The sequence below is a fragment of the Haliotis rubra genome, unplaced genomic scaffold (genome assembly GCF_003918875.1).
Source record: "Haliotis rubra isolate DU_JTF1 unplaced genomic scaffold, ASM391887v1 Scf1, whole genome shotgun sequence".
Lineage (NCBI taxonomy): Eukaryota > Metazoa > Mollusca > Gastropoda > Lepetellida > Haliotidae > Haliotis > Haliotis rubra.
The window spans coordinates 9,546,629-9,562,157 of NW_025764891.1; the positions used below are offsets into that span (position 1 = coordinate 9,546,629).

The following is a 15,529-nucleotide window of genomic DNA, read 5'->3' on the forward strand; positions in this document are numbered from 1 at the left end:
TTTGTGGAATCATTTATTGATGAGCTGGCTTCTTAACAATGTCCATTTCCTGTTATATATAATCTCATGATTGCCAACGAGGCGTTTTAGTACAGATGCAACTTGCACAAAACAACTTTCACTTTAGGACTAAGTGCATGTTAAAGGCACTGTGTATTCATAAAAGTGAGTGAGTGAGTATGGTTTTACGCCGCATTTACCAATATTCCAACGATGTCACGGCGGGGGACACCACAAATGGGCTTCACACATTGCACCCATGTGGGAATCGAACCCGGGTCTTCAGCGAGACGAGCGGACGCTTTAACTATTAGGCTACACTCCCGCCCCCTACTCATGAAAGGCATGTATTGGACATAGGCCTACTCGATGATCAAGCATTTGCTGAGGTATGCAAATTTTAATTCATTTGAGACAGACTTATTCCTTCACCGCTGGGTAAACACTGTCAGTATGTACCAGGTGTTCAGTCCGTGTATCACGATGAGGTTCCATTAAAAGCCGGATGTACAGGTGAACGAACGCGTCTCTAATAGATTGAGTGCGAATGTTTGTTCAGAATATCCACACCCAAACGTGCAAATAGGTTCTAAAATATGTTGTTTCACATGAAATAAGACACCACATGGGGGAGGTTGTATTTCTAAAAAATCAGAAAACGAAACGGTTTCACATCCCGTATTGTATATCATCATAATCATCCGTTCACGAACTCATCATCATCATCATCATCATCATCATCATCATCATATTCCATTCACGAACTGTGTTAATCTGGTTTAACGAACTTCAAGAAGTGTTTGTTGGTTGGTTTGTTGTGTAAGGCCGCACTCAGCAATATTCCAGCTATATGCCGACGGTTGGTAATCGTGTCTGGACCAAACAATCCAGTGATCAACAGCATGAGTGAGGTGAGGTGAATTGCGTTTAACGTCGTGCTTAAGAATATGTCGCTCATATGACGACGTGCATGCGTGTGTATGTGTATGTGCGGCTGCTTGTACTAACCCAGACTGAAGCTGGTTTTATAGTGCTAGCCCACTGAGATACCATGCCGCAGTGAAGCATGAATACCCCACTCAGACACATCATACTGACTCCGAGCCGACCAGTCCTTGATGTACCCATTAACGCCGAGCGCCAGGCAGGGACCAACAAGTACCATATTTTAACGTCTTTTGGTATGACGCGGTCGGGGATCGAACCCGCGACCTTCCGCTCTCCGGGAGGACGCTCTAACCACTACACCACGGAGGCGGTCGATCAACAGCATGAGCATCGATCTACACAATTTGGATACGATGACACGTGTCAACCAAGTCAGCGAGTCAGACCACCGTTATTCTCCTCCTCCATTATTGTGGAATTCACGGTGGCTGAGGGGGTTAGATGGCTGACTTTGTGGGCTGGCGATTTGGTACCCGACTCTGGGAGTGTGGGTTCGAATTCCTGATGGGACTCAACCCAACAAAAGTCTCCTGATGACAGCAATACATCATCACTTTGTGAATGCCACCACATTAAAAAATGACAGTAAATAAACTGTTTATATAATTTCATTTGTCTATTTCACCACACGTTCTTCTTACCGAGTCACTTTCTCAGTTCGATACTTAAAAGCAATGTCATTATTTAGCGTTGACAGAATTTCTAACTGTGATATAGATATGTCGTTGTCACAGACAAAACTCGATGTCTTGTTTTATTGACACCTGTGTGTCTGCCTGCCTCTCTGCTAATGACAATATTCAATACACAGCTGCTATCACTGACCACAGCACTGACAGCAATACATCATCACTTTGTGAATGCCACCACATTAAAAAAGCTGAGTCGATTGTTCGATTCCCCACATGGGCACAATGTGTGAAGCCCATTTCTGGTGTCTCCCGATGGGATATTGCTGGAATATAGCTCACTCACTCATTATTTACAGGCGGCTGATATACAGATTGAACACTATGTACAGAGTGTCTCATTAAACAAGAAACAAATCCCTGCAAACGAACTTGGGATTGGCTGTTGATTTCTAGTAAAGTTTACCCATTATTATTTCAATGGTTGATGTTTTGGTTTTGCACCAACAATACGGAATAATTATCAACGTACCCATGCATCAGCCATGAGTGAGTGGGTTTAGTTTTACGCCACTTTTAGCAATATTCCAGCAATATCGCGGCGGGGGACACCAGAAATGGGCTTCACATTGCACCCATGTGGGGAATCGAACCCAGGTCTTCGGCGTGACGAGCGAACGCTTTAACCACTAGGCTACCCCGCCGCCCCGCATCAGTCATGAAAGAAAATCCTACCATCCTTCACCAGTATGCCCTGGACATGCGATGCAGATGGGTCTTTTATGCCATAGAATCTAAAATGGAGAATCAAATGTTGATTTGATTTCTCAAATTTATATTACATTATGGTTGATATATAATTTCTCTTCAATTTTGCATTATGACTAGAGGTTGTGTACCTCTTATATCTTATAATGCCTGTTCAGTGAGTTTCTGTTGGCAGCAGCAACAGTAACAACATCGTGACATCATCATAATGGTGTAACCCAGTGTATGAAATAAGGCCGGTCCGACCGTCCGAGACTAGATTTCTGTCGGATGGTCTAATTTTACAGCTAGCCAGCCCGATGGACGGGTGATTTTTTATTTATTCAGATAACGTGTCCAATGGCACTCTCTATTTAGTATACAGTACAACCAGAAATTACCGAGAATTTTAAGATTGTAATTTTTATATTTTTCACTCATTACTCACGTATTAAATGTGAATATTAGCAGAACATAACTCCAGATTCAAAGACAGGTGAATAGTTAGTATTTTGTCAAGTCACCATAGGCAGCAAGCTAACAAAGTCTAACTTCAATGCGGCGGGGCATACTACTGATCAAGAAGTTAGAAAGTCGTGGTCCATGCTGTCCCAATATCGGACCACCTCTTCTTTCATTTTAGCAATATTTGTCAGATTTTTCTTATTGACACTTTCCTTCATAAGTCCCCAAACATTTTCTATTGGATTTAGGTCAGGGCTATAGCTTGGCCAATCTAATAATGTCATATTTTGGGTCCGAAACCAGGACTGAGAATGCTTTGAACGATGTTTTGGGTAGTTGTCCTGCTGGAAAATCCAAAAATGTCCATAGAACACGTGAGCAGATGGAAGTACATGTAAATGTCCATCGAGAATATCTGTGTACCGCTCACTGTTCATATTCCCTTCAAATACACAGAGGGGCGTTGCCCCTAACACAGATATGCCAATCCACACGTTAAATTTCGGACTGTACTTTGGGCGCTGATACAAAGGTTTTTCAGTTCGTTTGGTCCAGAATTTCAGTGTATTAGGAAACAGCCACACAGAACTTTCATCTGAGAAAATCACATTGTCCCAGTTAAAATTTCTATGCTGTAAGCACCAGTTCAACCTTCGCTCCTCTTGTTGAGGTTTCATGATCGGTGATGGAATTCCTCGACTTTTCTGCCAACCCATTGCATGCAGCTCAGTTCTAATTGTCTCCTTACAGACAGCCACAGTTCCTCTATCAATCATATCCAGCCTTAAGTTTTCTAAACTCCTTCGTTTGCTTTTAGAAACAAGAATACCAAAGCCGCCTCCTGTCACCGACAGTCAATTTTCTGGGCCTACCTGCGCCTCCCTGGTGCTCAATGTCATATCCATTTGCAATATTTTTCAAAACACGATAAACAGTGGACAAAGGGATGCCTGTTCTACTTGAAATCACTTTAGCTGTTCTGATGTCCTTGTTATAATACTCTAAAATCAATTTCCTCTTATCTAAAGCATCCACACTGAGGATCACTGAAAATGTCGTCTGCTAGCAAGTAAACAAAGGGGGATAACTCTTCACAAACTAATGAAAAAGGATTAACGGAGTTGTCTCTCTTGAATGAAACCAAGCACTTGATAGCTGGTCAAGGTTGTTTATACTAGAAATCCAATTTAACATATTCCTAAAATTCTCAATAATTTCTGGTCATACTATATAAGAAGGACTGGTTAAATCTCTTCTGGGCTGGTGAGTTTTTGTAGTTACGAGCCCAAAATGTCTGGCTGGGTTTTTGGCTTATTTCATACACTGTGTAACCCCTAGGAACATTGGTTGGTTGGTTTGTTGTTTAATGCCACTCAGCAATATTCTAGGACCGACTTTAGGATACATAATAGTGAGTGAGTGTGTTTAGTTTTACACCACTTTTAGCAATATTCAAGCAACATCATGGCGGGAGACACCAGAAATGGGCTTCACACATTATACCCATGTGGGATCGAATCCGAACACTTTAACCATTGGTTACCCCACCACCCAGGATACATAACAAGTCTGTAACATAGCACACAGGGGCGTGAACACGTTCACAGACTCACTTTCAATAATATTAAGACAAAAACAATGCATCAAGAAAAGAATTACTTTTCCTTTTATTAATAACATGTCTCTGTAGTCTTGATGTTCATATATATATACATGGCACAAAATCAACATTTTTTTAAACATAATATTGGTACATGAGGAATGGCATCTATGAACAGAATTTTGCCAGATATCATTACTTTGTTGTAGACCATTACACTTTGGTCTGTTAAACGTCATAATTCATTGAACACCTTCATGAAACTATGAGGAGTGAGTGAGTGAGTTTTAGTTTGAAGCCGCTTTCAGCAATATTCCAGCAATATCTCGGTGGGGGACACCAGAAATGGGCTTCACATTGCACCCATGTGGGGAATTGAACCTGGGTCTTCAGCATGATGGGCGAATGCTTTAACCACCAGGATACCCCAACGCCCCAAGGAGAATATGTGATTCAGCATCAACACAACCAATGTCTCAGAACTTATTACAGAATGAGCAATGACCTGAATCAACATGAGGTCAATGGTATGAACATACATCAATGATTGCTTGTCATGGCTTTTTCGTTCTTCACACACACACACAAGAGTTTACAAGATATATACATAGCAACATTCATATCCACCTGATCAACAAGTCTTCTCTCATTTCATGACAAGAATGAACATGAAATTATTTAGCACATGATCATAACGATCAACAAATACTTGGCATCTTCTTTCTACCTTAAAGACAAATGTTCCATGGATTTTAACCATGTAACATCATCATAAGTTGAAAGCTTATGAGCTATTTTTAAAATAGTTTTTTCTCAAGATTTTCATTATGTTTAAATGAAGATGGTAAACATGAGATTTGTCCCTTCATGAAACACAGGGAATAGAAGAGAAATCCATTTCTGACCCTGTATTGTAGTCAGGCAGTTGTTTTTGAAAGTCAAATCCGCACTGGTCAATTGTGTTGGATCCTGCGACAAATCCAAACAGGAATCACTGTATTTCAGGACCTTTTGATATATGTATATTTTTGTATGTTTGTACACAAGGGTTGTTCCTATGTTCCCATAGTCATCTCCAGCAGGTGGCTGCGTGTCAGCTCTCGGAGCTCCTGAAGGGCGTAGTCCTCTGGCATGGGCAAACCACTGATATGAGAAGCAACAAGCCTGCAACAGAGTAAAGTCTGCATTAGTTTGTTGTTTAATACCACATTCAGCAATATTTTAGCTGTATGGCGGCGGTCTGTAAATTGAGTCTGGACCAGACGATCAAGTAATCAACATCATGAGTACGCAGTTGGGATATGATAACATGTGTCAACTAAGTCCGAGCTAATGACTACCTGATCCTGTGAGTCGGACCTTAAGACAAGCATGGGTTGCTGAAGACCAATGCTAATCCGGATCTTCATGGGTCCATAAGTTAGTGAGAGATAATGGTTATGGTTGTACACTGTTTACAGTAATATTTCTAGGGTTCTGTCTTATATGAAGGGTGAAAATGTTTCATCCATTCTATAAATATGGGTGTGATTGAATGTTATTTAATGCCACACCTAGCAATATTCCAGCTACATGTCACCTACCTGTCTGGACCAGGCAAACCAGTGACTGAGATGTGAACAACGATTCATGCAGTCAGGTATACTAACAGACATTCAGCAAAGTCAGCTTTAATCCTTCAGTGAAACTACAGAATAGTGAGTGAGTGGGTGAGTAAGTTGGCAAGCATACATAAGAAAATGACCTTCCTTGTGTTTTGAGTGGGCATGTTGGTGGGAGGACTGTGAAGGTGGGCGATGTATGTGAGTGAGTGAGTGAGTGAGTGAGTGAGTGAGTGAGTGAGTGAGTGAGTGAGTGAGTGAGTGAGTGAGTGAGTGAGTGAGTGAGTGAGTGAGTGAGTGAGTGAGTGAGTGAGTGAGTGAGTGAGTGAGTGAGTGAGTGAGTGTACAGCTCACCTTGTTGGTGGTCGTCCTGTTGCTGACCCTGCACACTGGAATGTCAGGAGAGTTCCAAGAAGGTTGGCTGACTTTTTAGCCATCTCGGATTGGCAAAGCCTGCATTCAAACAAAACAAATAATGGCATTTCACCAACAAATATCTTTACAGATATACAGAATGACAAAAAGAATAAATGAATCAATTATACTGGTAGTTTAATTAACACTATGGTTCACTCAAATACAAATATCTGAGAACTGTTTGCAACATTTGAGCTATACCACAGTGGTCTGAAAACAATAGAGTCCGGACCAGACATACCCGTGATTGACATCATGAGCATCAATCCATGTTATTGGGATACAACCACATGCATTAAACCATGTCATGACCCAGACCAACTGATCACCTGCATTCTTATCCAGCATTCCAATGGGTTCTGTATACAGGTAATAAAATTGGTCCTTTGTGATGTATGACAATTTACTGAACACGGTTCGTTGCATGCTCACCTCTCCTTGGAATTCCTGCACTCCAGACTGCCTACCCTGTTGCAGAGGGATGTGACGGCTGGTTGGAGTCTCTCCAGATCATAAGCACTGGGGGTTCCCTAAAAATACCCCAACCATATGTCAATTAGAAGAGATAATTTTATGACAGGTCTTCTTTATGATGACCTGGACAACTTTACATCATTTTTGGACAATTTTTTTAAAACTCACCTCAGTTCTTTAACCTGAAACTTTATTGGATACATGTTATTGAAGACTGGTTCATTTCACTTACTGTGCTTCTATTTTTTTATCACCTTATGTTCTGGTGACTTACAGTGCATAGGAGTTTTTTTATATAAATATCAAAGTCCTGCCACTGAAGTCACACTGATTCAGCCCAGGCTGGAAAACAATTTTGCTTATGAAGATTGTTTTGTTTTGTGGATCGGAAAACATTGTGTGTTACTGATTACTGCTTTCATCAGCATCTAATCTTATATTTTAAAAGGTTACCCTCGTAACTGTCAACAATTCGTTGGTTTAGGTGTAGGTGTTTTCTGCTGTGTTGTACTTTCTTCTGTGCACAAAATTTTAGAGCCTGCAGTACCAAACTTCGACCATACTTTCAGTATTCTGTCATGACTATTTGGGAGCGAGGGAGTTTAGTTTTACACTGCTTTTAGAAATATTCCAGCAGTATCACGGTGGGGGACACCAGAAATGGGCTTCACACATTGTACCCATGTGGGGAATTGAACCCGGGTCTCCGGCATGACGAAGAACATTTTACCACTAGACTAACCCACCGTCCCCATGACTATTTGGACTTGTTATCTGAGCTAATCATAATGTTACACAACTTGGGTTTTTGACAAGAGGCTGAAGTAGAGGACTGCTAGGCCTAATGGTTGCACCAAGAAGGAACAATTTTCACATGACATCAGTCAATATGACGCAACATCTGAGGTTGATTTAGTTACATATAAGGTGACATGTATATACTGGTTTCCAGGCACTGGTATAATGTGTGAATCTTATTTATGGTGTCCCCTGGTGGAATATTGCTAAAAGCGACATAAAACCCAACATTTTCACTCCTCCCTGTGAGCAGACACTCTATCCACTACACTATAGAGGTGGTCACCTGTTGTAGCATATAATTAAAACATTCATACAAATCAACACAAGATGATGTGTTACCTGCTTGAGATCCTCCAAATGTTGACACAAGTTGATGTAGTCCAGAAACACCTTTCCCCCTGTCGACCAGTCTAACACAGAAGAGCTAATCTCAGGGGGAGACAACTCTTCTAAGTAACGACGCAAATAGTCAAAGTTTTCTGTAAAAACAAGTTATATTTCTCTTATATATTAGTGGAGATTTCAATACAAATGCAAAAGATCCCCATTATTACTTCGACCCCTCAATTATTACTTCAATTCCAGCAATTAATAAGACTGACATATTATTTTGATGAAAATTATGGAAGTAAACATCTTTTAATTAACAAGAGTCATCAGAAGATGACATATCCCCCCGGCCCCCACATATTTGAAAGAACAAATCATCTGACAGTTACTTAAAAGTCCAGCTTGACTTTTTTAAAACTAAGTCCAAGTCATTTCCATGGAAATCATGAGAAATATAAATGTCAAAAATCTGTAAATAGCAAAAGGCACCATTTCAAAATTTGCCTAATATATCTGCCAAGTTCTGTTAAAAGATACTGAACGCTGTTCGAGTTGTGCACCGGAAATGAAGCCCACCCCTCCCTTTTGGGACTAAGTCCAAATCGTTTCCATGGAAATCATGAGAAATATAAATGTCAAAAATCTATAAATAGCAAAAGGCACCATTTCAAAATTTGCCTAATATATCTGCCAACTTCTGCTGAAAGATACTGATCGCTTTTCGGAGTTGTGCACCGGAAATGAAACCCAACCCTCCCTTTTGGGACTAAGTCCGAATCGTTTCCATGGGGAAAAATAAATATGCCAAATAACAAAAGGCACCACTTTGGCATCTGCCTCACATATCTGCCAAGTTTTGCTGAAAGATATTAAGAAGTTTTCGAGTTGTGCTCCAGAAACAAAACCCACCCCTTCCTTTTGAGACTAAGTCCGAATCATTTCCATGGAAACCGGGAAAAATAAATATCTTCAGAAACCCATGCTTGTCATAAGAAGTGACTAATGGGATCGGAAGGTCAGACTCGCTGACTTGGTTGACACACGTCATCATATCCTAATTGCGTAGATTGATGCTTACACTGTTGATCACTGGATTGTCTGGTACAGACTCGATTATTTACAGACTGCTGCCATATGGCTGGAATATTGCTGAGTGTGGCGTTAAACCAACCAACCAACCAAGATGACATGACATCAACCAAGTCGCAGAGCCTGATTATGCCTGATTATCTAATCAATTAAGTTGCCTCTTATGATGAGCACAGGTTTCTGGGAACCTGTTCCTAACTGGAGCTCCCACAGGGTTACTGACTATGGATCTGACATCTGATTCATGTGATCCCTGTGTATAGGGAGACTTACCGTTTATGATAGCATCAGCAGCTATGTGTGCCAAGATGACCTTGTGTCCCTCATTCCACTGCGCAGCCTTCAGTAAGTGCCATGCCTCGTCATGGTATTTGTTTTCTGACTGTGCTTTTATAGCCTGAAAACAAGGAACAAGTTTAAGTTGCTTTGCATGATAGTCAACGAGCGTGTTGACACTTGACAAGTGGTCGACAGCATGAGCATCTACCCTCAGTGGGCCTGAAACCATCTGACTCTTTTCAGGACAAGAGAAAAGGGATAATATGATTTAGGCATTGACCAATTACCGACCCATAACACTGCTTTTTGTGATTTATGATCAATAAAACATATGTATGTTATCAAGATAGATTTGCAGTTTTTGTTCACAAGTTCAGAAATCATAAGTGTGTTACAGATGGGGATCCTATCAATAGACTGAAGAAAGTCACCCACTGACACCCTGAAGTGTTGGGTGTATTTATTTGCATCCATTCATATTTTGCATGTACATAATGGAGTATCTTTCATGCAAAGCTTGGATTCCTTTATGCTTAAGGTTGGTTCTTTGGAATTGTCAAACCTAGTACATAAGTGTATTTTGGTGGGTATATGTTAGTCCAAATGTAAATCTCCACGCTGACAAGTTTCTCACCTTAGCATGGTGTATCCATGCAGGAGGAACCAGAAGCCTCTCTCTCACAAACTCCTCCTTGTGTAAGTACTTAGGGTTCTTCGACAGAGACACATGTCGCTCTAATACTGATCTTACAGCTGTCTCTCGTCTGGAACATCACAAAGTATTATAATGATATGAAAGAGTTCTGCTTGCTTCTTATTTACTAATTATCCTGTTAAAAATGCTCATAACAATATACTTATCAAGGAGTAAAGGTACACAATTATCACTTATATTACAGTGTGTCAACTTAGTGTTTTAGGAAAGCCCAACTGATACAGGTATTTGATGTTTACTACACTTGTGAAACACACAAGCATGGGTATGGTGTTGAGAGTTGGTTGGTTGGTTTGTTGTTTAATGCTGCATTCAGCAATATTCCAGCTATATGGTGGTGGTCTGTAAATAAGCAAGTCTGGACCAGACAATCCAGTGATCAACAGCATGAGCATCAATCTACGCAATTTGCATACAATGACATGTGTCAACCAAGTCAGAGAGTCTGACCACCTCTTAAGACCAGCATGGGTTGCTGAAGACCAAGTCTACCCTGGATCTTCTCGGGTCTATGGTGCTGAGAAACATGTTGACATGATCAAGGTGAACTGGGACTCAAACCTAATGTTACTGTTTCTGGAATGCCCAACACTACACAGAGAATTAACGTTCCTTTGATGATAGGGCCCACATTTCAATTGGTATTATCAGTTCCATTTCATGATGCTGTTTGTTTAATGAGCCAAAGCCAAATAGCACAGACAGACCTACCTGAGTGGATCTTCAATATGTAGCAGGGAAAATACAGCCCAGTGCCAGAGATCTAGAGCTTCCAGCTGTGCTGCAAAGCTGGTGTGAAGACAGGCAGCATGGTAGGGGGAGACATGGTGGTAGGACATCGACTGTAACACCTGGTACAGATGCCAGCTGGAACAAACAGGACAGTCATGTGGTGAAACTTTTGACACAGCAAACTATCAACTGTCCTGAAACTAGATGACTTATCTTCCTGCATATAAATCAGGCGATCAAACCATTAGTTAATAACATAGAGCATGTTTGTGTTAGACATGCAAAGTAAAGTAAACAAACTGCAACCACCTCATCCTTATCTTGATTGGACGTGAGACAAGCATTGATGTGATGACCTGTGGCGACCTAAGATCACCTGTAATGACCTGAGATGGCCCCTTCTAACCCAGAACCCTTTTATGTACACTGTTAAATGGAGCACATTTCAAGAAAATATTACAGTGTGTACAAACTATTCTGACACAGTGTTATGTTTACTACCTGAGACGGTAATCCAACTGGTTGGCAGTTGACGTGGTGGGGTTGAGGATCCTCTCCAGTCTATGGCCCCTCTGACAGTACAACTTGAGCAAGTGGTAACAGGTGTCTCGCACCACATGTTCATCTTGTTCGTCAATCACCTCCTCCTCTTCTTCGTAACTGTCATTTTCTTCCAGATAAGGAGGCAGTGGGGCATTGGAGTATTTGCCGTATGATGTGCGGCTTTTGAAGGCATCTTCATACTGGGCCAATGCTTCAGGTATAGTTGCATTGGGCTTACAGTGATACCTGGAAAGAATGCTGTATGTTATTGTGGTGCATAAGAAAGAACATTTTCATTAAGACATGTAAAGATCCTGTCTGGAAGTGATCTTCAGCAACGCATGGAACTAATGTAGATAGGATCGGGTGTTCAGGATCGCTGACTTAGCAGAAGCATGTCATCGCGACCCAGTTGTGTAGATCATTGCTCATGATGTCAATCACTACAATATCTGGTATAGAGCTGATTACTTATGAATTGCCAGCATACACCTGGTATATTGCTTAATGTGGTATTAAAACATAGATAAAAATAAACAAACAGTTAAGGGTTTGTTTACCCAAAACTCAATTGAAATATTATATCAGGTGTAATCTGTTTCCTTATGTTAGAGGTAGTAGATTTCAACATTTTTGGTCACTATGGTGGGAGGTATTATTGTATGTTATCGATATTCTGGCTAGAGGGCATTCTGCGTTTATGTCCATCCCTGTATTTCAAAACTGCTTTTTCGATCACCAAATATATGAAAAATCATTAAATATTTCACTCGGCTTGACCCATCTTCATATCAGATTCAAAAGCAAAGCAATGACTACAGAATGAATATATTAGAAGATAAACATCATGTGTTGGCCAATTTCCGGGTGTTATTGAGTATTTGAAGCACTGGAATTCATTTGGAACCGATGGTGTCAGCTGGAGGTTTCAAATGAAATATTCCCTTGAAAACACATGATGTTTATCGACATTGTAAACACAAAAGTAAACCAAAAGGTCCACACACGTTTTTGTGTCTGCACTCATTGACATTGAGTACAGGTACAGCAGAGAAATGTCATCAGCCGGCCGTTTCTACGATCGCATTATCACGATTTTAAAGGTCCGCGATACGATACGTATCGCGATACATAATTTTAAGCGCCTTTTCATAGCATTACCTACCGCACTTACTGGCAACGCAATCACGCTGATTGGTCCATCAAATTAGTCATGTAGTCCTCAGCCAATCACAAAAGCTGTTAGTTTCCAACCTATTTTTTAAGTAAAGCTAGCTACATCTATTTATCGGAGCGGTCTCGTATAATTTTACTATCAAGACTTCGAAGGAGATGGATATAGCATACAAATTTGAATCGATAAAGTTTTAAAATAGGAATCGATACACGCAAGCATGTATCGCGTATCGTATCGGCAGTAAAAATGTATCGATGCATGGTCACCTAAATTGACTTGGCCCTGCACCTTCCCAAAAATAAAACTTGGTGTTAAATATGAAGAAAATCCAGTGAACGGTTCTTGAGATAGTTTAACATGCAGGTTTACATGCTGAAATCTTCAAAGTGTCGCCATGACCTTGAAAATTATGTGAAGGTCACCAAAATCGACTTGGCCCTGCGCCTTCCCTAGATAAAGCTTTGTATTGAATATGAATAAGATCCAGTGAATGGTTCTTGAGATAGCTTAACATGCAGGTAAAACATTAATGTCCCCTTGTGACCTTGAAATGAAGGTCAAGGTCACCAAACCTGACTTGGGCCTTTCTTATACTGTGATGAACCTAGGTACCAAATATGAAAAGAATCTAGAGAACGGTTCTTAAGATAATTAAGGCTAAACAAGAGCTAGAAAAGACTAAGACTGACCAGAGGTGCAAAGCAAGGGCTCGCTTCCAGTCCATGTTGTCACATGTGTTGACCGCTGTGCTGGATGACCACACGAGTTGACCTGACAGTAGGGAGTAGATCTTCAGTCGTACTTGATCTATAAAGTGATTTGCCTGGAACACGATCAACATAGCTCATCAAAATGCATGAGAGTCAGCATTGTAATTTTTTGTCAACAAGGGTTCCTATTTCAGAACTGCCATTACTTTCAGCATCCTTAGACAAAACACCTGCAATCTATCCTGTGATACCACCGCCTTTTTTCCTTATGACTATACTTCACAAATTTATGAAACAATAATTTACAAGATATCTCTTCTGATTGGTTAATACATATACATATGGTTAACTTAAGGTGATCTGCAAATTTATAATGAGCAAATTGTACCCTTTGAACCCAACCACTGAGGCTTTAACCACTAGGCTACTCCAAAATATGCATGAATTAAAGACAAAACGAAAATGAAATGCCAATTTTTTTCTTGTTTTTAATATCCTGGAGAAATTCAGACAAGATATATTTATAAACATTCATGATTTTGATCTGATTGAGGAATAAGTGAATGTTTTATTCCACATACCCCAAGCTCTGCCCATTCCTCCAACTGCCGGGCCAACATCTGCCGAGCAACATGGCTGCCGACTGCTTGAGCCAATGAGAGTGCCAATCTGTGATCACCTGACCTTTTGTGCCAATGTACATGCATCTGTAATCTGCCTCCCGCTTAAATAGCTCAAGATGGCAATCAAGTGACCTTGATTCTGAAATCACAAAGATAATAGATATGATTTAATTTGTGAATGGATATAAAATCAAACATTCAAAGGAATCTATTTCAATGGTCTTGTCATATCTAATGGTTATCTGTTAGCTTCTGAAATGTTACAGACTGGCATGTTTGTTTGCTCTCAGGATCATAACAGCAGCCTATAAATAGGGCCTGTAAATCTCGCGAGGCGTTACTCCCAGTTCAACACTCCCTTTGCGAGCCCAACTTGCCATACGTGGGACAAGGAAAAGCTTACATCTGGAACCAGATTTCGGTGACAAGTGTATATTAAACAACCAGTTCTGGTTCCAAATTGAGTGACCGCCAAATATGACCTTACTTGACCAGACCAACTGATCATTGTTTGTCACTGGGAGTACTGAGGTCTCGCGAAGTGCCATGACCTACTTATGGGCCCTATAATTGAGCCTGGCTGAAGTCATACAAGTTACTGATATAGTAAGCAATGATACACATTGACAGGGAGTAGTGTCATACAATTAATAAAGTCACCAGGCCTGGCCACTTGATCCATGTAGTTACCTCTTAAACTGAGCACAGGTTCCTCTGGACCTATTCTTAACTGGACCTCCCATAAGATTACAGACTACGATGAGGAAATGCTGATCTCATACCCATACAACTCTCCAAGTGTTGGTCAACGCATGCTAGGTCGTTGGTGTGAGAAGCGAACACTTTAATCACTTGGCTACCCCACTAACACTATACTTCCTGTTTCATCACCTCAGGATCAGGTAACAAAACATCTATCAACTTCTTAATATTGGTATGATGTGGAAGTCACACATGGTAAAAGCAATAGTTTACCTTGAACTTGGACTCTTGCACTTCTTCCTTGATCTTTGGCTGGGCGGTTTCAGACAACCACTTGGAGAAAGCTTCCCTCCGCGCCTGGCTTACAGCGTACTCATCAGTGTCTGGCAGAGGAATACAGATTTAGTCAGTGTCTCACAGAATATGTTAACATGTATCAAAAGAGGTTATAACTGATGGGTTTGTTTTGATAATTCTAATCCCGTAATTTTTGTTTTTGTTTTTACGTTAAAGATAAACTCAAGTATATATTTTGCTCTCAATGCAACCTGTGTCACAAAGCCTGAAGAATCTCAGGGCAACAAGTTTGGTGCTGACATATTATTCTGATAAAACAATTATTTGTCAAGTGGTTGTACCTGTCACCAATTTATCTTAGATACAATTTATCTTAGTATCTATGGACATGAGAAGTGCTATCTACATATCATCATTCACTGCCTTTGATAAAACACATCCAGACATGCATCAAGCACAATTATGGCATGATCTGGAGCAGTATCTTCAACATACATTGTCAACCCATGTTCTTAGACATTAGTTACAAACTGCACAGGTGATCAACAACATATCAAATTCAGCTTGTTGAAAACCAGGGCCCCGTTCCTCAAAGTCATCGTAACCCTAAGACGATCGTAACTCGCATACTTTAACATAGTAACATAGAC

General features: G+C 40.5%; 1 protein-coding gene and 1 long non-coding RNA gene across 2 annotated transcripts in view; one reads left to right on the plus strand and one right to left on the minus strand.

Annotated features, from left to right (window-relative positions):
• Nucleotides 1-1,229: 1,229 nt before the first annotated feature.
• LOC124282340 lies at nt 1,230-12,257 on the plus strand. The gene is made up of 3 exons (XR_006900136.1): nt 1,230-1,258; nt 9,919-9,922; nt 12,175-12,257. It is a non-coding gene; the product is annotated as an uncharacterized LOC124282340 (long non-coding RNA).
• The window catches only part of LOC124282141 (nuclear pore complex protein Nup98-Nup96-like), a 51,979-nt gene continuing 40,882 nt past the window's right edge, over nt 4,433-15,529 (minus strand). Inside the window, 12 exon segments of the mRNA XM_046718140.1 lie at nt 4,433-5,553; nt 6,345-6,443; nt 6,840-6,937; nt 8,022-8,161; nt 9,375-9,498; nt 10,015-10,144; nt 10,807-10,962; nt 11,329-11,616; nt 13,237-13,370; nt 13,839-13,940; nt 13,942-14,019; nt 14,856-14,965. Of these exon segments, the coding sequence (XP_046574096.1) occupies nt 5,445-5,553; nt 6,345-6,443; nt 6,840-6,937; nt 8,022-8,161; nt 9,375-9,498; nt 10,015-10,144; nt 10,807-10,962; nt 11,329-11,616; nt 13,237-13,370; nt 13,839-13,940; nt 13,942-14,019; nt 14,856-14,965 (1,568 nt within the window). The 3' untranslated portion in view covers nt 4,433-5,444.